The sequence below is a fragment of the Schistocerca nitens genome, chromosome 8 (assembly GCF_023898315.1).
Source record: "Schistocerca nitens isolate TAMUIC-IGC-003100 chromosome 8, iqSchNite1.1, whole genome shotgun sequence".
Lineage (NCBI taxonomy): Eukaryota > Metazoa > Arthropoda > Insecta > Orthoptera > Acrididae > Schistocerca > Schistocerca nitens.
This window is the reverse complement of record NC_064621.1, coordinates 609,155,900-609,179,168: the sequence shown is the minus strand read 5'-3', so window position 1 is coordinate 609,179,168 and position 23,269 is coordinate 609,155,900. Positions and strand designations below refer to the sequence as shown.

Here is a 23,269-nt window from a genome sequence, read left to right as displayed (position 1 = left end):
TCAATATCAGATCCATGGGACCCAGGCAGAGTCCTATATCCCTAGGGACGTTGACATTCTGAGTTAACGGGCGGAGTGATGACAGTCGGATCCCAAGTTATTTTCGGTGTTTCTTCCAAAAAACTATCCTGTCATCTATTCCTAAAATCTTAAACTATCCTATGATCTTATTACGTAGAAAATTGGATATGACTAGAACTTAGGAGAAGCACAGAATAAGAAAGAAAGTGATCTCTAGACATGAAATAAAATGAATAGAATATTATATTAGTGGAAAGCGTAATATGATGGTACTATTTAAACAGAGTGATATCTAGACAATAAACTGAATGGGAGACTATATTTCTGGAAAAATATAGTATCGGGTGAATATTTGAACAACTGTTATACTGTAGCACGTAGATTTTCTATTTTGTACAGAATATTTTATAACCTTTATGAAATGTTATGTAAATGGGAGAGTTTGTACCAATTTTGAAAAGGGGGTAGGTATTGTAAAGCATGATTTACACAAACTGATAAATCATTGCGAACACAAGACACAAATCACACATTTCAGACAACCCTCACAAACAAGTGTGCCTGATTCTTCACCATTTGCCGTTTCCATAGGGTTGCTAAGATTTTCTTTGGGGACCTCAAGGGTGAAGGTGGGAATGCACATCTTGTAGGAGACAATTTAACACCACAACTCCTCTGGTGTCTCACTCGAGTACCTGCAAGGTAGGGAACCTAGGGAAGGGGGGATGGGCTGTCTTCTTTCTCTTCTTCAATCTTAGCTACCATATCTTCCTCCCCCCTTCTTCTGATCTGAGGACCTGTCTATCTTTTCCCCTCTTTCCATATTCATAAACATCTATCGCTGAAGCCCTTCCTTGTTTCCATGGTTTCCAATAACCTGCATCTTATCTTCAGATAAGAAGGCCGAAGAATCAGACTACACAAACACACACACACGAGAGAGAGAGAGAGAGAGAGAGACTTAAAAGTTCCTGTGACTAGCATCATTCTTCAGAGAAGAAGTTTGTAGAGATTCCAGAAGCCAGCTATCCACAGAAGAAGATCGGCTGTGGGGAGCTTGCACATACACTTCACACACACTTAGTCATCAAAAACGTTAGAGAAGGTAGTAGAAGTGATCCACAAAAGTACTGTCCAATATCCTTGACATCAATTTGTTTTAGAATCTTAGAACACTTTCTGAGCTCAAAATGAGGTATCTTGAACAAAATGACCTCAATGCCAAACAACACGGTTTTTGAAAAGTCTATCTTGTGAAATCTAACTTGCCTTGGTCCAATGCTTTCAGTATGTCATGTGAGAAAAGCGCAACAAGGTAGGTGCAATTAAATTTAAAAGCCTTTCCCGGACACTGAACCATACAGCGACAGTACCTTTTTTAAACTGCGGACGAGGTCACCATAGTCACCATTTTCTAGTTTAGGTGTTTGCAGTAACTGCTCCAGACTGTCGACAGCCTCTTTTCTTTCTTGCCACTTAACTGCCTCCAATTTTTCATAAAAATCTTTTGGTAACTTTGATAAAATATCTACGGGTTCCATCGTATCGTAAGGATCTACTTCAGGTGCAGCTCCATCTTCTTCGTCCTCTTCACCTGTAACAGCAGTGGAACATAATCTCCCAGGACAACATTAAAGCAAAATAGAAGTTGTATGTACATAATAAGTAATTAGCTGTTTATTCTACATATAAAATTTATTTTACAGAATTCGAAGCATAGCATCTTGTAATAAACAGGAAACTTGCAGAAAATTATAAATGGTATGTGAACACCTTCACTGTAACGTGATTTCAATGACCTTCTGAACAATACATTAATCAAAATCTAAGAATAATGTTGTACAATCTGGATTTCAATACCACAGATTATAGCCTTTATTATTATTATTATTATTATTATTATTATTATTATTATGCGTACTGCCACAAAGGAAGCTTAAATCATTTTATAATAATTTATTATGTCAACTATCACTTAGGTGCACAAAGAATATTCAAAATACTGGTTTTGACAAACAGATGCCATCTCCAAATGTGTTTAATCTACAAAATCATTTCACAATGTGATGTACATTCACTGAAACATTAAATTAATGACCTCAAGATGTTCAAAGTGCTTAACTATATTCGTTTATCTGTACAAAGCTTTCTGTGGATTAAGCACATCGTTGTTGTTGTTGTTGTTGTTGTTGTGGTCTTCAGTCCTGAGACTGGTTTGATGCAGCTCTCCATGCTACTCTGTCCTGTGCAAGCTTCGTCATCTTACAGTACCTACTGCAACCTACATACCTCTGAATCTTCTTAGTGTATTCATCTCTTGGTCTCCCTCTACGATTTTTACCCTCCACGCTGCCCTCCAATACTAAATTGGTGATCCCTCGATGTCTCAGGACATGTCCTACCAACCGATCCCTTCCTCTAGTCAAGTTGTGCCACGAACTCCTCTTCTCCCCAATCCTATTCAGTACCTCCTCATTAGTTATGTGATCTACCCATCTAATCTTCAGCATTCTTCTGTAGCACCACATTTCGAAAGCTTCTATTCTCTTCTTGTCCAAACTAGATAACGTCCATGTTTCACTTCCATACATGGCTACACTCCATACATATACTTTCAGAAACGACTTCCTGACACTTAAATCTATACTCAATGTTAACAAATTTCTCTTCTTCAGAAACACTCTCCTTGCCATTGCCAGTCTACATTTTATATCCTCTCTACTTTGACCATCATCAGTTATTTTGCTCCCCAAATAGCAAAACTCCTTTACTACTTTAAGTGTCTCATTTCCTAATCTAATCCCCTCAGCATCACCCGATTTAATTTGACTACGTTCCATTACCCTCGTTTTGCTTTTGTTGATGTTCGTCTTATACCCTCCTTTCAAGACACTGTCCATTCCGTTCAACTGCTCTTCCAAGTCCTTTGCTGTCTCTGACAGAATTACAATGTCATCGGCGAACCTCAAAGTTTTTGTTTCTTCTCCATGGATTTTAATACATACTCCGAATTTTTCTTTTGTTTCCTTTACTGCTTGCTCAATATACAGATTAAATAACATCGGGGAGAGGCTACAACGCTGCCTCACTCCCTTCCCAACCACTGCTTCCCTTTCATGTCCCACGACTTGTAACTGCCATCTGGTTTCTGTACAAATTGTAAATAGCCTTTTGCTCCCTGTATTTTACTCTTGCCACCTTCAGAATTTGAAAGACAGTATTCCAGTCAACATTGTCAAAAGCTTTCTCTAAGTCTACAAATGCTAGAAACGTAGGTTTGCCCTTCCTTAATCTAGCTTCTAAGATAAGTCTTAGGGTCAGTATTGCCTCACGTGTCCCCATATTTCTACGGAATCCAAACTAATCTTCCCCGAGGTCGGCTTCTACCAGTTTTTCCATTCGTCTGTAAAGAATTCGCGTTAGTATTTTGCAGCCGTGTCTTATTAAACTGATAGTTCGGTAATTTTCACATCTGTCAACCCCTGCTTTCTTTGGGATTGGAATTATCATATTCTTCTTGAAGTCTGATGGTATTTCGCCTGTCTCATACGTCTTGCTCACCAGATGATAGTTTTGTCAGGACTGGCTCTCCCAAGGCTGTCAGTAGTTCTAATGGAATGTCGTTTACTCCCGGGGCCTTGTTTTGACTCAGGTCTTTCAGTGCTCTGTCAAACTCTTCACACAGTTATCGTATCTCCTATTTCATCTTCATCTACATCCTCTTCCATTTCCATAATATTGTCCTCAAGTACATCGCCTTTGTATAGACCCTCTATACACTCTTTACATCTTTCTGCTTTCCCTTCTTTGCTTAGAATTGGGTTTCTATCTGAGCTCTTGATATTCATACAAGTTGTTCTCTTTTCTCCAAAGGTCTCTTTATTTTCCTGTAGGCAGTATCTATCTTACCTCTAGTGAGATAAGCCTCTACATCCTTACATCTGTCCTCTAGCCATGCCTGCTTTGCCATTTTGCACTTCCTGTCATTCTCATTTTTGAGACGTTTGTATTCCTTTTTGCCTGCTTCATTTACTGCATTTTTATATTTTCTCCTTTCGTCAATTAAATTCAATATTTCTTCTGTCACCCAAGGATTTCTATTAGCCCTCGTCTTTTTACCTACTTTATCCTCTGCTGCCTTCACTACTTCATCCCTCAAAGCTACCCATTCTTCTTCTACTGTATTTCTTTCCCCCATTCTTGTCAATTGTTCCCTTATGCTCTCCCTGAAACACTGTGCAACCTCTGGTTTAGTCAGTTTATCCAGGTCCCATCTCCTTAAATTCCCACCTTTTTGCAGTTTCTTCAGTTTTAATCTACAGTTCATAACCAATAGATTATGGTCAGAGTCTACATCTGCCCTTGGAAATGTCCTACAATTTAAAACCTGGTTCCTAAATCTCTGCCTTACCATTATATAATCTATATGATACCTTTTAGTATCTCCAGGGTTCTTCCATGTATACAACCTTCTTTGATGATTCTTGAACCAAGTGTTAGCTATGATGAAGTTGTGCTCTGTGCAAAATTCTATCAGGCGGCTTCCTCTTTCATTTCTTCCCCCCAATCCATATTCACCTACTATGTTTCCTTCTCTCCCTTTTCCTCCTGACGAATTCCAGTCACCCATGACTATTCAATTTTCGTCTCCCTTCACTATCTGAATAATTTCTTTTATCTCATCATACATTTCTTCAATTTCTTCGTCATCTGCAGTGCTAGTTGGCATATAGACTTGTACTACTGTCGTAGGCGTGGGCTTCGTGTCTATCTTGGCCACAACAAAGCGTTCGCTGTGCTTTTTGTAATAGCTTACTCGCATTCCTATTGTTTTATTCATTATTAAACCTACTCCTGCATTACCCCTATGTGATTTTGTATTTATAACCCTGTATTCGCCTGACCAAACGTCTTGTTCCTACTGCCACCGTACTTCACTAATTCCCACTATATCTAACTTCAACTTATCCATTTCCCTTTTTAAATTTTCTAACCTACCTGCCCGATTAAGGGATCTGACATTCCACACTCCGATCCGTAGAACGCCAGTTTTCTTTCTCCTGATAATGACATCCTCTTGAGTAGTCCCCGCCCGGAGATCCAAATGGGGGACTATTTTACCTCCAGAATATTTTACCCAAGAGGACGCCATCATCATTTATCCATACAGTAAAGCTGCATGCCCTTGGGAAAAATTACGGCTGTAGTTTCCCCTCGCTTTCAGCTGTTCGCAATACCAGCACAGTAAGGCTGTTTTGGTTAGTGTTACAAGGCCAGATCAGTCAATCATCCAGACTGTTGCCCCTGCAACTACTGAAAAGGCTGCTGCCCGTCTTCAGGAACCACACATTTGTCTGGCCTCTCAACAGATACCCCTCCGTTGCGGTTGCACCTACAGTACGGCTATCTGTATCGCTGAGGCACGCAAGCCTCCCCACCAATGGCAAGCACATCTGAAGACGGCAAATACTTGCCGGACTCCATTAAAATATTTTTTATGCACCAAAGGTGCAGAACACACACATAAAAGAATGTTTTAATTAGGCATGCTTTCGGAGTCCTTGGTTGCTCTTTCAGGCAGAAAGGTTGAAGTGGAAGGAAAAGGGCTGAAGGAAAATCACTGGACAGGTTCTCTCCAGTCCTTTTTCTTCACCCCTCTTCCTTCCCCTTCAGTCCTTCTGCCTGAAGGAGCTACTGGCTCCAAAAGTTTGCCTAATTATAGCCTTATTTTATGAGTGTGTTCTGCCACCTCTTGGTGAGTAGATTTTTTTGTCCATCCAATTAAATTATTTTGTCAAGAATTGGAAAAACAACACATATAGCTTCACACTGATCTGATAACACTGAGATTATCTCTTTCAGATTACAGATACTGCACACGTCTTTTAGCGCATTGCCTTAGAATGAACCAACTCCTCCTACAACACAGGCTTTCGTGGCTGGCGTTTGCTATTTTGCTGATATCCGATTCATGGGCACGAGGTCGCGGTCCAAGCCATAATTCTCCGTCCAATATTTCGTCTCCCATTACAGGAGACTTTATCACAGGCTTTAATGACTGAGAAAGCTGTTCCAGACTCCAAACAAGCTCAACAAACCGAGCTGTTTATATGTATCCATGGAACGGTAGGTCTGTGATGTCATCAGACTGCTGGCTGGTAAATTCGAAAGCAGAAAGATAATTTCAACAGAAAAGGAGGAGGATTGAGCTGTGGGCTCTTGTGCTAAATAAAACAAAGAGCACCAACTCTTCCCCTCTACAAGCTCCACAGCACCTGCTGGCGTGACCCCATGATCTTAGGCAGCAGTCTGATGATGTGTGGATACATATAAACAGTTCAGCTTGTTGAGCTTGTATCAAGTCTAACATCTGTCCAAGTTGCTATAGCCTCCGGCAAAATCAGCAGCTGTCAATCGCCACCACAGGAAATACAAAAAACCTTACCTATGTCGTCACCTGCCGCCATTTCAGCAGCTAGCTTCGCTTGCTTCTGCTGCTGAGATCTCAGATAACGAGTTGGAGCCACCTTCATCCCTTTCACTTTTTCGAACTCTGTTTCCAATTCAGTGACCTGAGTGCAACAAGACAAAATATTTTATTCCTATTAACTTGCACCATTGTCCTCAGCACCTAGAAAACCAACCTCTAGGATGCAATTACTGCGCAAACTAACCTGGACAGGTTTCAGTGCCGTAAGCTGTGGTTTCAGTGCAGCACCAATCCACCTGTACATCTCGATAACTAATGCTTTGCCCTCATCTCTGACCGTTTTATCCCTGTCTTCCAACAAAACTGGTATTTTCTTCACCAATGGCTTTATGTTTATAACTTTAATACCAAATTCTCTGAAAATGAAACAATGCAAAAAACAGTGTGTTAAAGTACCACACACAACATCTTAACCATTTTCTACTACAGATCACTTCAAATTGTTGCTCTAGATACCTAAGAGCTTCCGTCATGGCTGCAACACAAGCCGCCACAGTTTTGGGGTTTTTATGTTCCATTCCTTTCAGTAGTTCCTCTTGAACAGCTTCACATTTTTCTATTTCTATGTACATCAGAGTAATCTGGACCGCTAACTCCTTTGTCTTTGTCTTGGGAGCAGCTATGCATTTAGTCACAATACCAGCCATAACCTCACCAACAGTCCTGAAAACAAGAGCTCGAGCTTTACATATTTTCTTTTTCCACATAGAAATAAAAACTGTTTTAAGGAAAAGAACCTTCCAGAATACCAATAATTGCTAAAAAACACAGTGACGGCCAATTGTCAGAGGTGGAAAACTGGCAACAGTAAAAATGGAAAATTGAGTAGGTATGTGAAGCAAAATGCGCATTCTACAGTATTGTGGCAAATATTATACAGCAAGACTGCCACTACTGCTGCTGACAGGATGCAACCACATTCTAATCCGCTTCCTGAATGATCAATCCACAACAGTGTCATTACAGACAGGGCACAAGCTCTGATTGGGGAAGGAACTTGGCTGTGTTGGCAAAAGTAAATAACCTAGCATTTGCACTGAACGAATTAGGGACAGCAAGGAAATCCTATATTTTGAGAGAGAGGGAGGGGGGAAGGGCAGAAGACTTAGGAAAGGAAGTAATCAGAACAACGCAAATTACAACTGACCGGCAGTTCAGGGGAATAGAAAGGAAGAAGGTATCCAATGAATTAACAATGAACTGGACCAAAAAACTAGACTGAAGAAAGAAGAGAGCAAGAAGTCATTCAGTACAACAAACAACCTGTTTCCAGAATGAAATTTTCACTCTGCAGCGGAGTGTACGCTGATATGAAACTTCCTGGCAGATTAAAACTGTGTGCCAGACTGAGACTCAAACTCGGGACCTTTGCCTTTCGCGGGCAAGGCAAAGGTCCCGAGTTTGAGTCTCGGTCCGGCACACAGTTTTAATCTGCCAGGAAGTTTCAATGAACCTGTTTCATTTGTAAAAAAAAAAAAAATTCCCAGTGACTGAAAAGTCAATCTATTCCAAGACCTGCAATCTCAATGGAAACAACCACTCAAGCATCACAAACCTCGACAGGACCTGCAACGACCCCACAAGGATCAACAACATCTCACCAACAGCAACCACAACCACTTTAGCATCAGCACCAAACTCCACTGCAACATGTGGTGGTTCCACATGCCCAGTTGGGAGGAACATGAGACAGCCAAGTCATCTGAAGGATTTTTTATTATTGGTTGGTTTGTAGGGGAAAAGGATTAAACTGTGTGGTTATCAGTCCCTTTTTCCTCAGGCACGCAGTTCTCTGATTAAAACTGTACCCCAAAGCAATTCTATTGCTTGAAATCTGGGGAAGGAACAAAATGTTTCAAGACTAAGTGTGTAACCACACCGAGGAGAAAACTAAAGAAGCAAACCTGAAGTGAAAACATGAACTAACAGGGAAACAAGTGGCAGTAATTTCCACTAATTCTGGAATGAAAATTTTTCACCAAAATGTTCAGTCCCTATATGACAAAGTCAATGATTTAAATATACTGATGTTACATGAACTGAAAGATATTTCTGTATTGTTTCTTTCATAGCACTGGTTTGATGAAACCTTAATAAAATCTGTCTCCCTACAAAATTTCTTTCTGGTTGACTATTACTGTAGACTAGGTAGCCACTATGGAGGAGTAGTCATATTTGGTGAGGATGATATAGAAGTTTCTAATATAGGTAATATTACCCACCAAAGTTGTGAAATGCAGTGAAGATGGCAGTGATACAAGTTAAAAAATTAAAACTGATAATGGCTTCAGTATACTGTTCCCCATCAGGAAAATTTGAGCTATTTCTATGAAAAAATGGAATGGTTCCTAAATAAATTAACTGCAACAATAAATGTTATAATTTGTGGTGAGTTTAACACAGGCCCTCTCAGTAATAGTAAACAGAGAGCCACTCTACTCGGTCTCATCAAATCAAACCATCCTACTGTCACAGTAAATCTTGCAATGAGAGTAACAGCAACCAGACAGACAGACTTGGATTACACCATAACTGATAAATAAGACATTTAAGTGGTCTGTAAAAGTCTAATACAGGAAGTATTTAATACAGGTTTCAGTGACCATAAAGTTTTAATAATGACTGTCACCACTGATGGAGGACAGCCAAACAGCAACATATTTACGATAAAACGTACAAACTTCTGTCAAGAAATCATAACGCTCTAAATTCATTACTGCACAATGAAGATTGGTCTGTTGTCTATGAAAAGCAAAGTCTGAATACAAAATTCAACACATTTCCACAAAAACTGATAAAGTAATCAGGTTTCTGGCCATTATTCGCGTCTTTCTAGCAATATTTCAACTGCGTGACTTTCGGTTTTCCTTTAGGTGCCGTCCGATATTAAGTCCAGTGTGGAACAGGTGCAGTATTTATGCCTATGTTGTGCTACGCACACCAACTGCACTCCATGCCATGTTGCGCTCTGTCTGTGGTACGCACTGACCAATAGCTGCCACTGTAGTGCTTTCTTCTAGCCATGGCAGTTCCGAATGCTACTACAGCAGATAACCACAAAGTATGTATATGCAATCTCGCTGTATGAAGTTCTGAATGATGTCCAACTCTTGTTAGACATTTTATCTTCTGATCGGCATCACTTAAGCTCTCCTGTGATCTAGGACATTCTGCTCTGTCAGGCATTCTGTCCGAGGTCCGTGCCCACCAAGAGCAGCTGCAGTGATATTTTCAGGGTGAAGGTGTTCAAATTGCTGCTCGAGACTCTGTAGAACATTCTCACATATTGGGTCTGTTGTCTGAGGTACCATTTCACATGTGTCCTTTGTTACATGTATTGGGCACTTTTTTCTAACCACCTTCATACTTGTGTCCCCTGGGGTCTTGATGTTGCCTCCGTTGCGTTTTCAAAATATCAAGTGCCGATGTCCAGGCAGAGCTCTGCTGGAAACTTGTCGCAATTAATGAGACACACTGTGGTCTTAATCTCACTGGATTCTTTGATAACACTGTCCCACTATCTCGACATTTCTGTTAGAATTTTGGCATCATTATAGTGTACAGGATGATTGAGTTCTGAACAATGGTCAGCAATTGCTAACTTCGTCGCCCATCCCAGTCTGGCGTGCCTTTGGTGTTCTTTGCAACTGATGTCAACAGTCCTAGTCGTCTAGCTGACATATGCCATAATCACATTCACAAGGTATGTGATAAATGCCCAGTTTCCGCAGATCCAGGTCGTCATTCGGACTCCGTAGCAGAGCCTTGATCTTGGTGGGTGGATGGAACATGCTCTTTATGTTATGTCTGAGGAGAATTCTGCTCATTTTGACAGATACCAGCCAGACATATAGCAAATATGCAACCTCCTCCATTTCTTCTTGAACCTCTTGAGGAACCTCTGGTGGGGAAACAGGGCGCAGTGCCTTTTGAACATCTCCAGAGGAGTATCCATTTTTGTACAACACATATTGTAGGTGTTCTACATCATCTGCCAAATTATCAGGATCTGACAGAGTTCGTGCCCAATGAACCAGAGTTCTGAGTACACTATTTTTCTGTGAGAGATGGTGGCAATTGCTGGCTTGCAGGTACAAGTCTGTGTGAGTGGGTTTGCAGTACATACTGTGACTGAAGGTACCATCTGCCTTCTTCCTGACTAGTACATCGAGGAATGGGAGTAGTCCATCTCCTCCACTTCTATGGTGAATTTAATGTTAGAGTGGCGTAATTTAGGTTCTCCAAGAAAATATCTAGCCTTTCCCTCCTGTGAAGCTATATAACAAAGGTGTCATCCACATACCTAAAAAAAGAATTTCGGTTGATCTGGGGCCAATGTAAGTGTCTCCTCTTCAAGCCTCTCCATAGAGAGAGTGGCCACCACCGGTGCGAGACTGATGCCCATTGCCACCCCTTCTGTCTGCTCGTATAATTGATCACCATACAAGAAGTACGCCGAGGTCAATATGTGCCTGAATAAGTCCACAAGAGAGCACCGTCAAACCCTTCTCCAATCAGCTTAAATGGATCAATCAGTGGTACATGGGTGAACAGAGAAACCACGTTGAAACTGACCACGACTTCAGTCAGTGATCTGTAGCTGCCCGAGGCATTGTAGGAAATCCTCAGTTGTGAATGTGGTGGGCACACTTCCCCACAAATATAGTGGCCATATTTCCCCACACATGGTGAGATCATCATCTTAAGGTGTTTAGTAGTAAGGTTGGTGGCTTCACCCATGTTCCTGACTATTGGATGTGGAAGAACACCTTCCTTGTGCACCTTAGATACGTCAAACTCTGGGTGGTACTGGTGCTTTTGTGCTTAACTGCTTAACAATCTTTTCTGGAAAGCTGGTTTCCTTTAGAGTAGTCCTGCCATATCTGTATCACTTCAGGCAGGGGGGGGGGGGGGGGTTACCTTCACATTCTCTGATGTTATTGAATTTAGCATACGTTAAAATTCAGGAGTAAGTAAGAAACACAATTTTTTTGTTTTCTTCAAAAAAATTCCTGTCCCAAGATACAGGCCTCCAAAGATGACACTGCAAAACCATTTTGCAGATGAGAATTCTGAAAATTTTTTTTTAAGATGCTATATATCTCTGTAACAGTTCTAGCTATTTTGTTAGAGTTTTTTTTATCTGAAAGATAATTGCTTTATGATTACAATGGTATTCTCCATTTGGGCATATCTGTCAAAGTTCTTTTACTGTCACCTTCTGATTTTTTTTAATAATTTTACAGAATTTTTTTTTTAAAAATGCCAATCCAGAAAATTTTTTTTCTGTTGATTAGTTCTCTGTAAATGAGAGCTTCCACCTCCAGTTGGACACATTTTATTTTTAAAAAATCATTTTTAATTAAAGGGTAATGTATGTCTTCACTGAAGTTGTTTCTTACTAATTTCTTTGTTACAATGAATTTCTATTGTCTTTGTTGCAGTTATTTCTTATCGCTTTCTTTCTTGCAGATATTTCTTATACTTCGTTGTAGTTTGTCAGTTTCTCTGTCGTGGTTGTTCATTGCCGGCCTCTGTATTGTAGTTGTTCTGTGCTACTTTGTTTACTGAAGAGGCTTCTAAGAAATCCAAGACCATCCAGCGAGTTCTGTGTTTTCATGAGGAATTTGCCAACTGACACAGTTGCAGTGTGTTTTGTGAAAAGGACTGTTTGAAATGTCTTCTGACTGGGGCCACAGGATAGTTGTGTGTGCTGACTTTGCCTATACATAAAAGGGTGATACATAAGACAAACAAAAAAACACGCTTTGTTCAGGTTGGAATCAGTGTTCTCATTTGAAGAATGTTTCAAAGTGTGAAGATGTTTCCAGTTATGACTTTGTGTGTTCTAAACGTTTTGACAGAATAACAATGATGGTATCTGAACAAGGTGAAGCCTCCCATGGTGCAGATTTTGCATCAATACAGGAAGAATTAAATACCCTTAATCAGTCAACTACTGAGGTAGGTGTTAGTCCTGTTAAGAAACCGTGGTCAGTGAAGTAGGGTCATAAGTTCTATGCATCAAGGAAGCAAAAGAAATAACTGAAGTTATGGATGAATACACTAAAGCAAAACTGACCACACTCTTCAAAGAAGAAATGCCATCTTCAGAGGAAAACGAACCAAAGCACTCTTACACCTCTTGCCAGGAATTTTTCACAAATGTCAATTCAGCTGTTAAATATTGTGCATCCTACAGTGGAAAGGTGCAAGTTTTAACTACTATTCCAGAGACACTTTCAAAGAAAACAATTTTGAACCACATTCAATCAGTATCTAAGTACATGTTAGACAAATCAAGAAATGTGAGGTCTATAAAAGAAGTCTTTGGAAGACCAGATCCCTATTATGGTCGTCCTACAGAAGCAGCTAAAGTTCAAATTGTGCAGTCATTTTAACTGGAAGATAAATGGGGCTGTTCTTGCCAGAGTGCCAAAAACAAAACAAAAAACACTAACTGTTAAGGTAAAAAGTTGTGAAAGTGAAGAGGTACATGACTCACAGTATTAAAGAAACTTTTGCAATTTTCTAAGACCAACTATACAACTTCGCATATTGGAACATCAAAATTTTATACACTATGACCCAAGTGGGTAGTTCCACACCCACCTAGACATGTCTATGTGTGTGTACTGCGCGAATTTTGAACTTTGTGGGGTAAGTTTGAAGAACTTACTGGAACATGTGACATATGACACATTGGTTGGGCTTGTGAAGTCATTAGTAGTCTGTGATGTAAAGTGAGGGACTTGCTTGCTTCAAAAATGTGGTGACTGCCCTGGAGGGGGAGGACTCTTTACAGACACTTGGCCTGGAAGACGCAGCAGATAACCCTGCAGAAATTACATATGTGACATGGGAGGAAAATAAACTAATTAAGAAAACTGTTGCCTTTGACAGTTTCAGTGATGAACTTGGTAAATGGTCAGTGAAAGCAGTAACACACCAGCATCTGAAGAAATTGCAACAACAACACATTACAGAAGTGAAAGGATGTGTAGAGGCTGAAGAACTATGTTTTTCGCTTCACTGTGATTTTGCTGAGAACTGGTCTGTAATTCACCCCACAAGTACAAGGGTATCACTGGAGTAATGACCAAATTTCAATTTTTACATGAGTGACATTTTCAAAACAAGACCACAAGTGTTGCAGTTTTAAGTGATGACACAGGACATAACTCAGCACATGCTTTGCTAGCAATGCACAAAATTCTTCAACTCCAAACAGGGGCAGTGAAGATAATTATTTCTGATGGTGCTCCTAATCATTTTAAAAATCATTACCAGCTGTTTGAAGCAAGTCACTTGTGCCAACTGATTGGGTATACAGTGCTACTGGTCATGGGAAGGGGCCTTGTGATAGTGCCTCAGCAGGCCTCCTACATCAAGCTACGAAACAATCTTTCCAGACCAAATACAGCTGCGATTCCGAACGCTGAGGATTTTACGATAGTCGTGAAATCTTACACGTCCACGGCCCTCATTCTTTTGTCCAAAGAGGAAATCGAAGAATTCCGTGAGCAGATAAAAGAATGGTCCAAACAAACTAAGCCTGTGAAAAGAATTCAGAAGACATTTTTGGACTAAAAGTGATGGGCGAACTCTTATTGCACGCACTTTAAAGAGCAAGAAGGAAGAAATTTTGTTTGTTGGCCAAACCTCAGAAACAGCAAGATAATACTGTATTTACTCGAATCTAAGCCGCACTTTTTTTCCGGTTTTTGTAATAAAAAAAAAAAACGCCTGCGGCTTAGAATCGAGTGCAAAGTAAGCGGAAGTTCTGAAAAATGTTGGTAGGTGCCGCCACAACTAACTTCTGTCGTCGAATATATGTAGCGCTAAGCAGGCATACTTTGCAGGCACAAAGACAAATACTAGCACCAAAACCTCTGCGTCAGTAAATAAATAAATAAAAAAAAAGGTGGAAGACGAGCTTTTTTTCCTCCGCCCCGAGTTTCGACCACTGCATTTTCATACATTATCCAACGAAGTAAATACAAATTCCTTATTGTTCCTCTTCGAACGTAGCAGCATTTCAATGTACTACGAAAATCCGACTGGCAAGACTGTTTGGGATATTTGTCAATATGGCCAGCTCTGCTTTCTGAATTTTTTCCTAACTGTGAGAAGAAATGGTTGCTAATAGGAAACTGATGAAATGTGAATCACATGCAGTATTCTCTTCACCATAAGAATAATACGAATATAAACATTCTGCCATGTATTCTTTCGTGTTTGCTGCTATCTCATTTAAATCCTGTCCGCCTAATAAACTACGAAACTAGAGTGAGACAACAGCAGACGCGGAAGAATATACATACCATGTCATGTTTATATTCGTATTATTCTTATGCCTAATAGTGATACAGTCAGAAATGAAGCACGGCAATTGATTAGATTTTTAAATCTAAGATGACTCTAATTTCTGTGCATAATGTAATGTACTAAAGAGGCGTCTGCAAAGATTTTCAAACGGAAAAATTTTTCGCTAAATTCTCGTTCAGAACATCTATCATACGCAGTCTATTATTTGGTTCTTGTTGATCATTATCAAAGAAAGCAGCAGTGTAAGTAGCAACGAATAGCAGTCTCTTGCCATTGCTTCGCTAATGAGACGATTCCTCTCTTTGTTTTTTTTTTTTAATTGTAAGCGGCGGTAGCGTGCACAAAAGCAAGCCATGCCACGAGCGGCGACAGGCCGTAAACCCTCATTTTCAGAATGCGACAAACAATGCATGACACAGTACAGTAATACATTTTCAGCTCTGAGTGACAGAAACACCTATAACAAAGAGAACTGCACTTGTCAGATCAAAGAAAAATAAGCAGTCAATTCAAACCAGACGAAGCACGTGAAAAAGGAAGGGTACCCGTATAAATACGGACTGAGCGCCTGACGCATAACAACAGCTACCTGGTAAAGCTTAACTGCTAAGCTTACGACTCGAACCAAACTACTACAGCTGTATCGTCATTCATTTAACCTAAATTGTGTCTCATATTACAATGGACCAACTTTGTTTCGATTTGGAAGTGCGGCCTAAAACTTTTCTCTCCCCTTGAATTTCGAGCCTCAGATTTCAGGTGCGGCTTAGATTCGAGTGCGGCTTAAATTCAAGTAAATACGGTATTCAGATTCACAACTTAAGAAGAGGGATGTTCGTGGCATGTTTGTATGACTGACTGGTGGACTGCAGGGACTATAGACATTAGTTACGAGTTAAACGAAATTGTAGTGCACTTTATGCTACCACATGGACCAGCTGCTAGATATAGGTTTCCAGCTGAAGGACAGCAACAACGCCATCAGTGCTCACTTCCTGTCCACAATGTTTTGAAGACTGCAAGTGCTCCAGTTCCTACTGGTTCAACAGGAAGGCATCACTCTATATCAAAGGAAGACACTGTAGCAGTGGAACACATTTTTATTTCATTGACTGGCTAATTTCAGTACAAAACAGAGTGCACCGAAGTTGTATAAATTGAAACCTTTAAGTCTTTGTACCTTTCACATACATTCTGGAACCATTTAAAATGCTTGAAAATGAGAGTCTTACTCATGTTTCAAAAGTAAAATAATGTTAAATAAGGCTAGGTTTTGATTTTTATGAGCCTGTTATGTGATAAGGTGTAAGCAGGGAGGGGAAGGTCAATGCTGTTACAGATCTAAAACCTCCATCACATTATTCACCCCTCACTCATGTGTAACTGCCTGCTCATTAGAAACAGCCATCTTCCCTAATCAGCTAAAAACATCCAGAGTTATTCCAATAGTCAAAGCTGGTGACAAAGAAAGTGAAACTATTGCTCCATTACATTAACATCCTGTTTTTCCGAAGAAAGAAATCCTCCGAGCCACCCCCTATTATTGCATAACCACAGTTTTAAAAGCCACTGATGAGAAACAGCAAAGGTGTAAATGTATTTTTAGACTAAATCTTTCGACATGGTAAACCAAAGAACTCTTCTAAACAAGCTTGAATACTATGGCATTAGAGAATTAGCAAATGAATGGATTCATTCATTTCTCAGCGACCACAAGCAAAAAGTAAGCATCAGATGTGTCAATGAAAAAACAAAATCTCAGAATACCTAATAGAAGAACACCCAATCACTTTGGGGTACCTCAAGGATCAGTAATGGGACCTCCTCTTTTCCTAATGTATAAAGTAAACTCTGTAACAAATCAACTAAGTAAATGGTCTGCAGTGAATCTGCTTATAATAGACAGGAAACAGTAACATTACAGTTCCATAACTCTCAGAAGAATACCATGCATTATCCAAATAATACCATCAATCAACAGCCTATCACCAATACAGAAGTAACAAAATTTCTTGGCATTTGGAATCAAAGTGACCCAAAGTGGGACAAACATATTTAACATGTCAATGCCAAGCTGACTACACACTGCTATTTTTTTAAGGACACTAAAAGAATGCATAAATGACAGGCTCTAATGCCTGCCTATTATGCATATCTTAATGTACACAAAACATGGACTCATATTCTGGGGGAATTCACTAGCAGGTCTGGGGTCTTCAGAATCTAAACAACAACCATCAGGATTATTACAGGAAGCAGAACTAGACAAGTCATGTACACTAATATTTAAAACACGAAGTGCTACCACTACCTTGCACATTTATTCTTAACACACTAATGTATATTAAAAGAAATGTAATCAGAAACGATAGAAAAAACTGTGACCTACATAATCACAACACTAGATTAAAAGGTAATATGCATTTACTCCCAGCTAACAATAGTTTATCAGGAAAGTACATGCTACTTGGGAATAAAATTTTTCCACAAGCTACCAAATGATACAAAATGTATACTAAACATTAATACTTTTGAAAGATCTGTTAGAGCATATTTACAGTCACTGCTTCTGTTCAGTAAGAGAATACTTGAACCGCAATAAATGTATAGTGCTATAACTTCTGTAATGTATAACACACAACTATATAAATTCTGAAAAACTGTCTACTGTGATCACTAGAATTAATTCCAATATCATCTTGTACATTGTACTATGTATGATCAAAAGGACTACATAAATAAAATTAAAGCAATAGAGGAGTTTTGCTATTTGGGCAGCAAAAGGCTTACTAAAGTAAGGAAGATATAAAATGGAGACTGCCAAAAGCACGAAAAGCATTTCTGAAAACGATACCTTTGTTAACACCAAATATTGATGTTAGGACATCTTCAGAATGTATCTGTGTTGTACAGAAATGCAATGTGGACAGAAAGCAGTTAATACAAGAAGAGACTAAAACTTTGAAATTGGTGCTGCAGAAGAATGTTTGAGGTTAGATGGGCTGATAGAATAATTAATGAGGCCATACTTAATCAAAAAAAAAGCTCCGTCTTTAGGCCACAAGTGGCCCTTCCGGGACCGTCCGGCCGCCGTGTCATCTTCCGAGGAGGATGCGGATAAGGAGGGGCGTGTGGTCAGCACACCGCACTCCCGACCGTTAGGACGGTATTCTTTGACCGAAGCCGCTACTAATCGGTCGAGTAGCTCCTCAATTGGCATCACGAGGCTGAGTGCACCCCGAAAAATGGCAACAGCACAGGGCGGCGGGATGGTGACCCATCCAAGCGCCGGCCACGCCCGACAGCGCTTAACTTCGGTGATCTCACGGGAACCGGTGTAGCCACTGCGGCAAGGCCGTTGCCATACTTAATCAAAGCGAAAAAAAAATTACTGACTAAAGAAGGCATCAGTTGATAGGGCGCATACTGAGGTACCAAAGAATCACCTGTTTGGCACTGAAAGGAAGAATTTTAGAATGAGACCAAGGCATGAATACAGTACTTGTTTCACGCATCAGGCCCAGAGCGCCATGTACCACCACAGTTAGCGCTCTTCATCTGTTTCTGTGTGTCTCCAATTCTCCATCAATCCCAACACCAGCAGGTCTTGTTTTACCCCATCCATTCACATTTTCTTAGGTCTCCTCATTGGTCTGCCGTCTAATGGGATCCAGTCTCCTGAAATTTTGGGCCATCTTTTTTTCTCTCATCCTCACTATGTGTCCACCCCATTGTGGTCTTGCTTTTTATCACTCCAATGATGTTAGGCTCCTTGTAAAGTTCTAGTTCTGTGTTGTCGCGGTCTACTCCACTCTCCAACTGCTGGATCCCAGACTGGTCCATATACTTTCTTGAGGATCTTTCTCTCAAATGTAAGCAAACTGTTAGTCCTGTTTTCATGTGCGCCAGGTTTGATAACCATATAGTAATATTAATATTGTCGCAGAAGAAGCTGAGTAGCACCGTGGTGTAGTGGTAATGATACCAAACTGTTGCATGGATGGTCATGAGGTCAAAACTCACCTGGACAGCACAATTTTAATTTCTATATTTGGTTCGATTACATTCTAGAAGTATCCACAAATGTCAAGAAACATTGTACTGGAATGTTCAGTAGCTGTATATACACTGTATGTGTTCTGGCTGGAGGCAGGTCACTCCGCGCTCGTCTGTGCAAGTGCTGAATAAACCTTCGATAAGTGAAGTTAGTGTTTGTCATTCATCCAATTACACCTTCTTCTACATGACAATATCATTAATGTTTATACAGCCTTAGTTTTGTAGTTATGAAATGTTTCTACATTTTAACACTGGGTTTAGCGAGAAATAGCATCTGTTTCCCACCCGCATTCTTGCCGTAATTTCTGCTTCAGATGATGCTGATTCAGTAAAAAAGCCAGTCCAAGGTATTTGAATTCTTTCTCATTTTTATACCTGGTACAGTTCACTGTTACATCCTAAGAGTTATGTAGCTTCCTTCCTTTTTTTTGGTACTAATCTGAAGCCCAAACCTCGATGCCACTGATACCAAAATCTGAATACTTTTCTTCTTGCATGCACACTATGTGGGCAACCCCACCTGCACTGACCACATCAGTAATATTTTCATTGTTTATTTGAACAACCTGAAAGTTCTCCATTACACTCTTCTCAAAGTCTGTGAAGAGAGGGTGTAGTTCTTGGTTGCAGTCATACATTTTCTCACAGTGCTGTTTTAACACAAAAGTCTTGTCAGTTTTAAAACAAAAGTCTGGTCAGTGCTTACTCATCCTTGTTGGAAACCACCTCTCTACTCTCCAATTACCTCCATCACTAAGGGTTTCATTCGTTTTAGTGGACAGTTGGAGACAGCTGTAGCAGATGTTTAGTAATGCTATGCTCCTATAACCGTCACATATTAATTTATCTTTGTTTTTACGTATGGGGTATCACAGCTACCTTCCATTCCTCTGATACTGCCTGTTTTGTAGAGATTATTCTATTAGCTTGAGGATTTTTGAGCAGAGGGCTTCGTCTCCCTTTGATAAGATTAGTGGGAATTTCATTCTCATCTTGACTCTTGCCATTCTTAAGGGTCAAATGGACTGGATCGAGGTTGCAGCTATTATGCACAAATGGAGAGGTTGCGAGCTAACATCCTACAGTTGTTCGGGCTCACATGCGGTTCCTTTCAGTCGAAATGTCTTTGCCCAAACTCGTTGAGGGGTTGAACCACACATCTCGCATCAAATGCCCTAAATTGGACACTTGTGACCCTTTGGTTAAATTTTCTGGCTGAGAGTTCCGATTAGGCGCGCAGCTGCTCACTGGTCAGAGCCTAATTCCCGCTATACCACACAACGTGAAATGTTCTAAGTCATTTCCCTTCCTAGTTACCTGAAGACCGACTGTCCCCTTTGGTGTCTCGGCCAGAACTGTACCTCTCTGCCCGTCTCCGGCTGCGTTTCCTGTGCGCCGAACATCTTTGCTCAACTGACTAACGCAGTTCCCTTTCCCAAAGCCATCCATCTGATTGGCTACAGCTTATTCTACATTACATTTTAACATATTTAAATAATCGAAGCTTGACAATTTTCACATTCTAAATAAAGTAACAATAATATCCATTACATAAACATTAAATTCTTTTACATAAAACCAATACAATTTCCTTCTTAGCTTTGAATGTCACGGCCGGTAGCCTTGCACTAATGTGCTTTCTGACAAATAAATACAGAACAAAAGTAACTATTATGTACTAAATTTTACAACAAATATTCTATTACCTAATGATTCAATAAGGGGTCATGCTGTCATCGTTCAATGTGTTTTGTGTGGAGGAAATGATGACCTGATGCTTAACTGAAAATACTGAATTTTGCTATACCTTTTAAACAAAGTTACAGAGTTGATATTTACAACATTTGTAATTTTAATGATGCGATTCTATATGAAATGTCACTCGTTAAGATCGACCAAAGCATTCAGATTTTAGCATTCAGGACTTCATTACAAAACTTGTTAATTTCACTTTAACAGTAAATCCTAAACTATTATAGATATGATCAATATTCAAGATTTATTGGGATCAACATGAAAACTTACGGAGGATGGCAGATTAAAATTACTGTGGCTTGATTCCCTGCATTACTACAGAATTAAATGGTTTCCATTTATGGCCGATCTTAAGTCCGCCATATTTAACACTGCTACGTCTCCTTGGCCACAAGAGCCTTCTACTAGATTTCCGTATGACATAGGTTCTCATCTGTCTCGCTCACACACTACAACGCTTGGGCCTCAGTAGACAATAGACGCCTGCGAGTTTCCCCATCCCGTAGTGAATCTGCGCCCTTTTGTGGTATGTGTTCCTAGATGACAGGGTTCATTTCACAATTCCTGTAGGCCAACTCTTTCAGCTATACATTTAAATGAGAGCCCAATGCTAGTTAACTCACAAGGAGGAACAAACCAGTCTTCTGACACCACCACCACCACCACCACCACCACCACCACCACCACCACCACCACCACCACGATATAACAGGGCAATAAATCAAATAATTTTGGAAAAATATGAGGGTTAATCCTAGTGTAGGGAAGCAGCCTACTCACGCTGTAGTAAATTCACATCAGTTTCCATTGTGTGCCAGCCAGTCTGCTGTAACTAGCTCTGACGTAATAAATGTTGCGCAATACCTTAAAAATCAAGCAAATGACCTAAAACTTTTCTAGCAGGTCAGGAATAAGACTAAATTAATGTGTGTTAAATATCAGTTCGAAAACTTAAGCCATTTTCGTAATTTGGACGTTTTTCTGTAAAAATCATTGGCGCAACAGAAAAGAGCTAGAGACTTCAAAATTTATATTTAGATTCATCTTTTATAATGATTTAATAAAAACAGTACTTTGGATTTCACAAATTAAGATTTTAGTGGAAATTCATGATTTTGTGGTTTTCGTCTCAAAACTGAAGGAAGCAAGATAGATTAAGTAGGCTAGTATGTTTAGATTTAAATAGGTTGGAGGTCCGCTATGACTAGGAAGATGTGAAAAGTTTCTTTGGAATACCTATAAAATTATAGCGATAGCGGATCTCAAAAGGGACAGTTCAGAGCTCATCTGCTGCGTGCAGTGCAATTAAATTAATTTTCTCGCCCAAAATATTTAAGTTAGCCACGTCAAAATTTTATTATCAATACTTACCTGCGTGCTGAATGCACAGTTAAATTAAGAGCTTCATCGGCCATCAGCAAGAGAAGCTATAATTTATTATGTAATTTGAAGTGGTGCGTTACTAGCCCAGCGGCTAGTCGGGAGAGCTGATTTGATCAGGCGTTCCCTTAGTCGTCCGCACAGCGGCTTTATATATATAAGAGCGCTGCGCGAGGAAGCAAGGCCCCAGTTCTCTCCAGACGCTGAATGACACGCCATCTGTGTCGGCAGCCGCGTCGCGTCGGTATCACTGCTACTAACAGCCTCGGGTGCCGTATTCAGTTACTCGAGATGCGCGTAACCATGAAATCATTTCAAGTGATTTTCATTTTCTAGCTTCAGTTTGCGTATTGTCGTATTTTCACGTGCCGTCGCGGGACAGACATTCTACCAAATATTTAGCGTGGCGTTTGATGAAATACTCTCATCAAATTATGGCGAGCATTCATTTCAACATTTAATTTGGACATTTATAGTTGCATCAGCGCATTAGACTCTGAACTGCTCTGTTAGTTAGGTTGTAGGGATATTGGTGTTTTTCATATGTGACTTTGAGAATATACTCAACTATTTTGGAAAATCTTTTTTTGATTAGAAATCCCGGACAATCTCCTAATTCCTCAGAGTTATAAGCTGCAGCTATAATATTCTTCTCAGATGAAGTGGGCACTAGGAACTCTTATTACAAGCTTCACGTTTTGTTAAATCGCTTTCTGGGGGCAACAAGTAAATAGAGAGCCAGTGTTGAGAACGGCGAAAGACAGCTTTAACAATATTCTAATAATCAAAAACTGATTCAACAAACAAACATTTGTACAGCAATATATTTCCAATTCTAACTCGCCGCCCCACATATGGTGCATCGGCCGGGAAATATACTGAAGTGAAAGTGATTTTTAACTATTCGGACTCGCGAGTGGAATGCGACACGCAGCTGAGTAATAGAATAGTGAAAGTGTTACGTGTGCATGTGGACGACGCAATTGGATTAACAACGCATCTGGATTGACGGAGCTGGCACTGACTCTAGCGGTGCTGCCGGCATCGCGAGTAGCCAGTTTCGCCGCACCGCAGTCGGAGCCGCAGCAGCCGGAGCCGCGCCTGTAGTTACGGGCCACGCAAACACACAACAGCCGTCTGAGTGCCGTCTGCAGTTCAACGTGCCACGTCGCATCAGTAATCCTGGTACGCCGCGCCGACAACGTCGTGCAGAAGGAACTAAGTTAAGTGAAAAGC

At 40.2% G+C, this 23,269-nt stretch overlaps 1 protein-coding gene across 2 annotated transcripts in view; it reads right to left on the bottom strand.

Moving 5' to 3' along the window:
* The window catches only part of LOC126198491 (protein mini spindles), a 170,248-nt gene that overhangs the window by 101,072 nt on the left and 45,907 nt on the right, over nt 1–23,269 (bottom strand). For both annotated transcript variants that reach the window (XM_049934864.1, XM_049934865.1), the window contains exons 4-7: nt 6,968–7,174; nt 6,696–6,867; nt 6,467–6,593; nt 1,395–1,615 (exon numbers count right to left, since the gene is read on the bottom strand). In XM_049934864.1, coding sequence (XP_049790821.1) covers nt 1,395–1,615; nt 6,467–6,593; nt 6,696–6,867; nt 6,968–7,174 — 727 coding nt within the window. The remainder of the gene's footprint in view (nt 1–1,394; nt 1,616–6,466; nt 6,594–6,695; nt 6,868–6,967; nt 7,175–23,269) is intronic.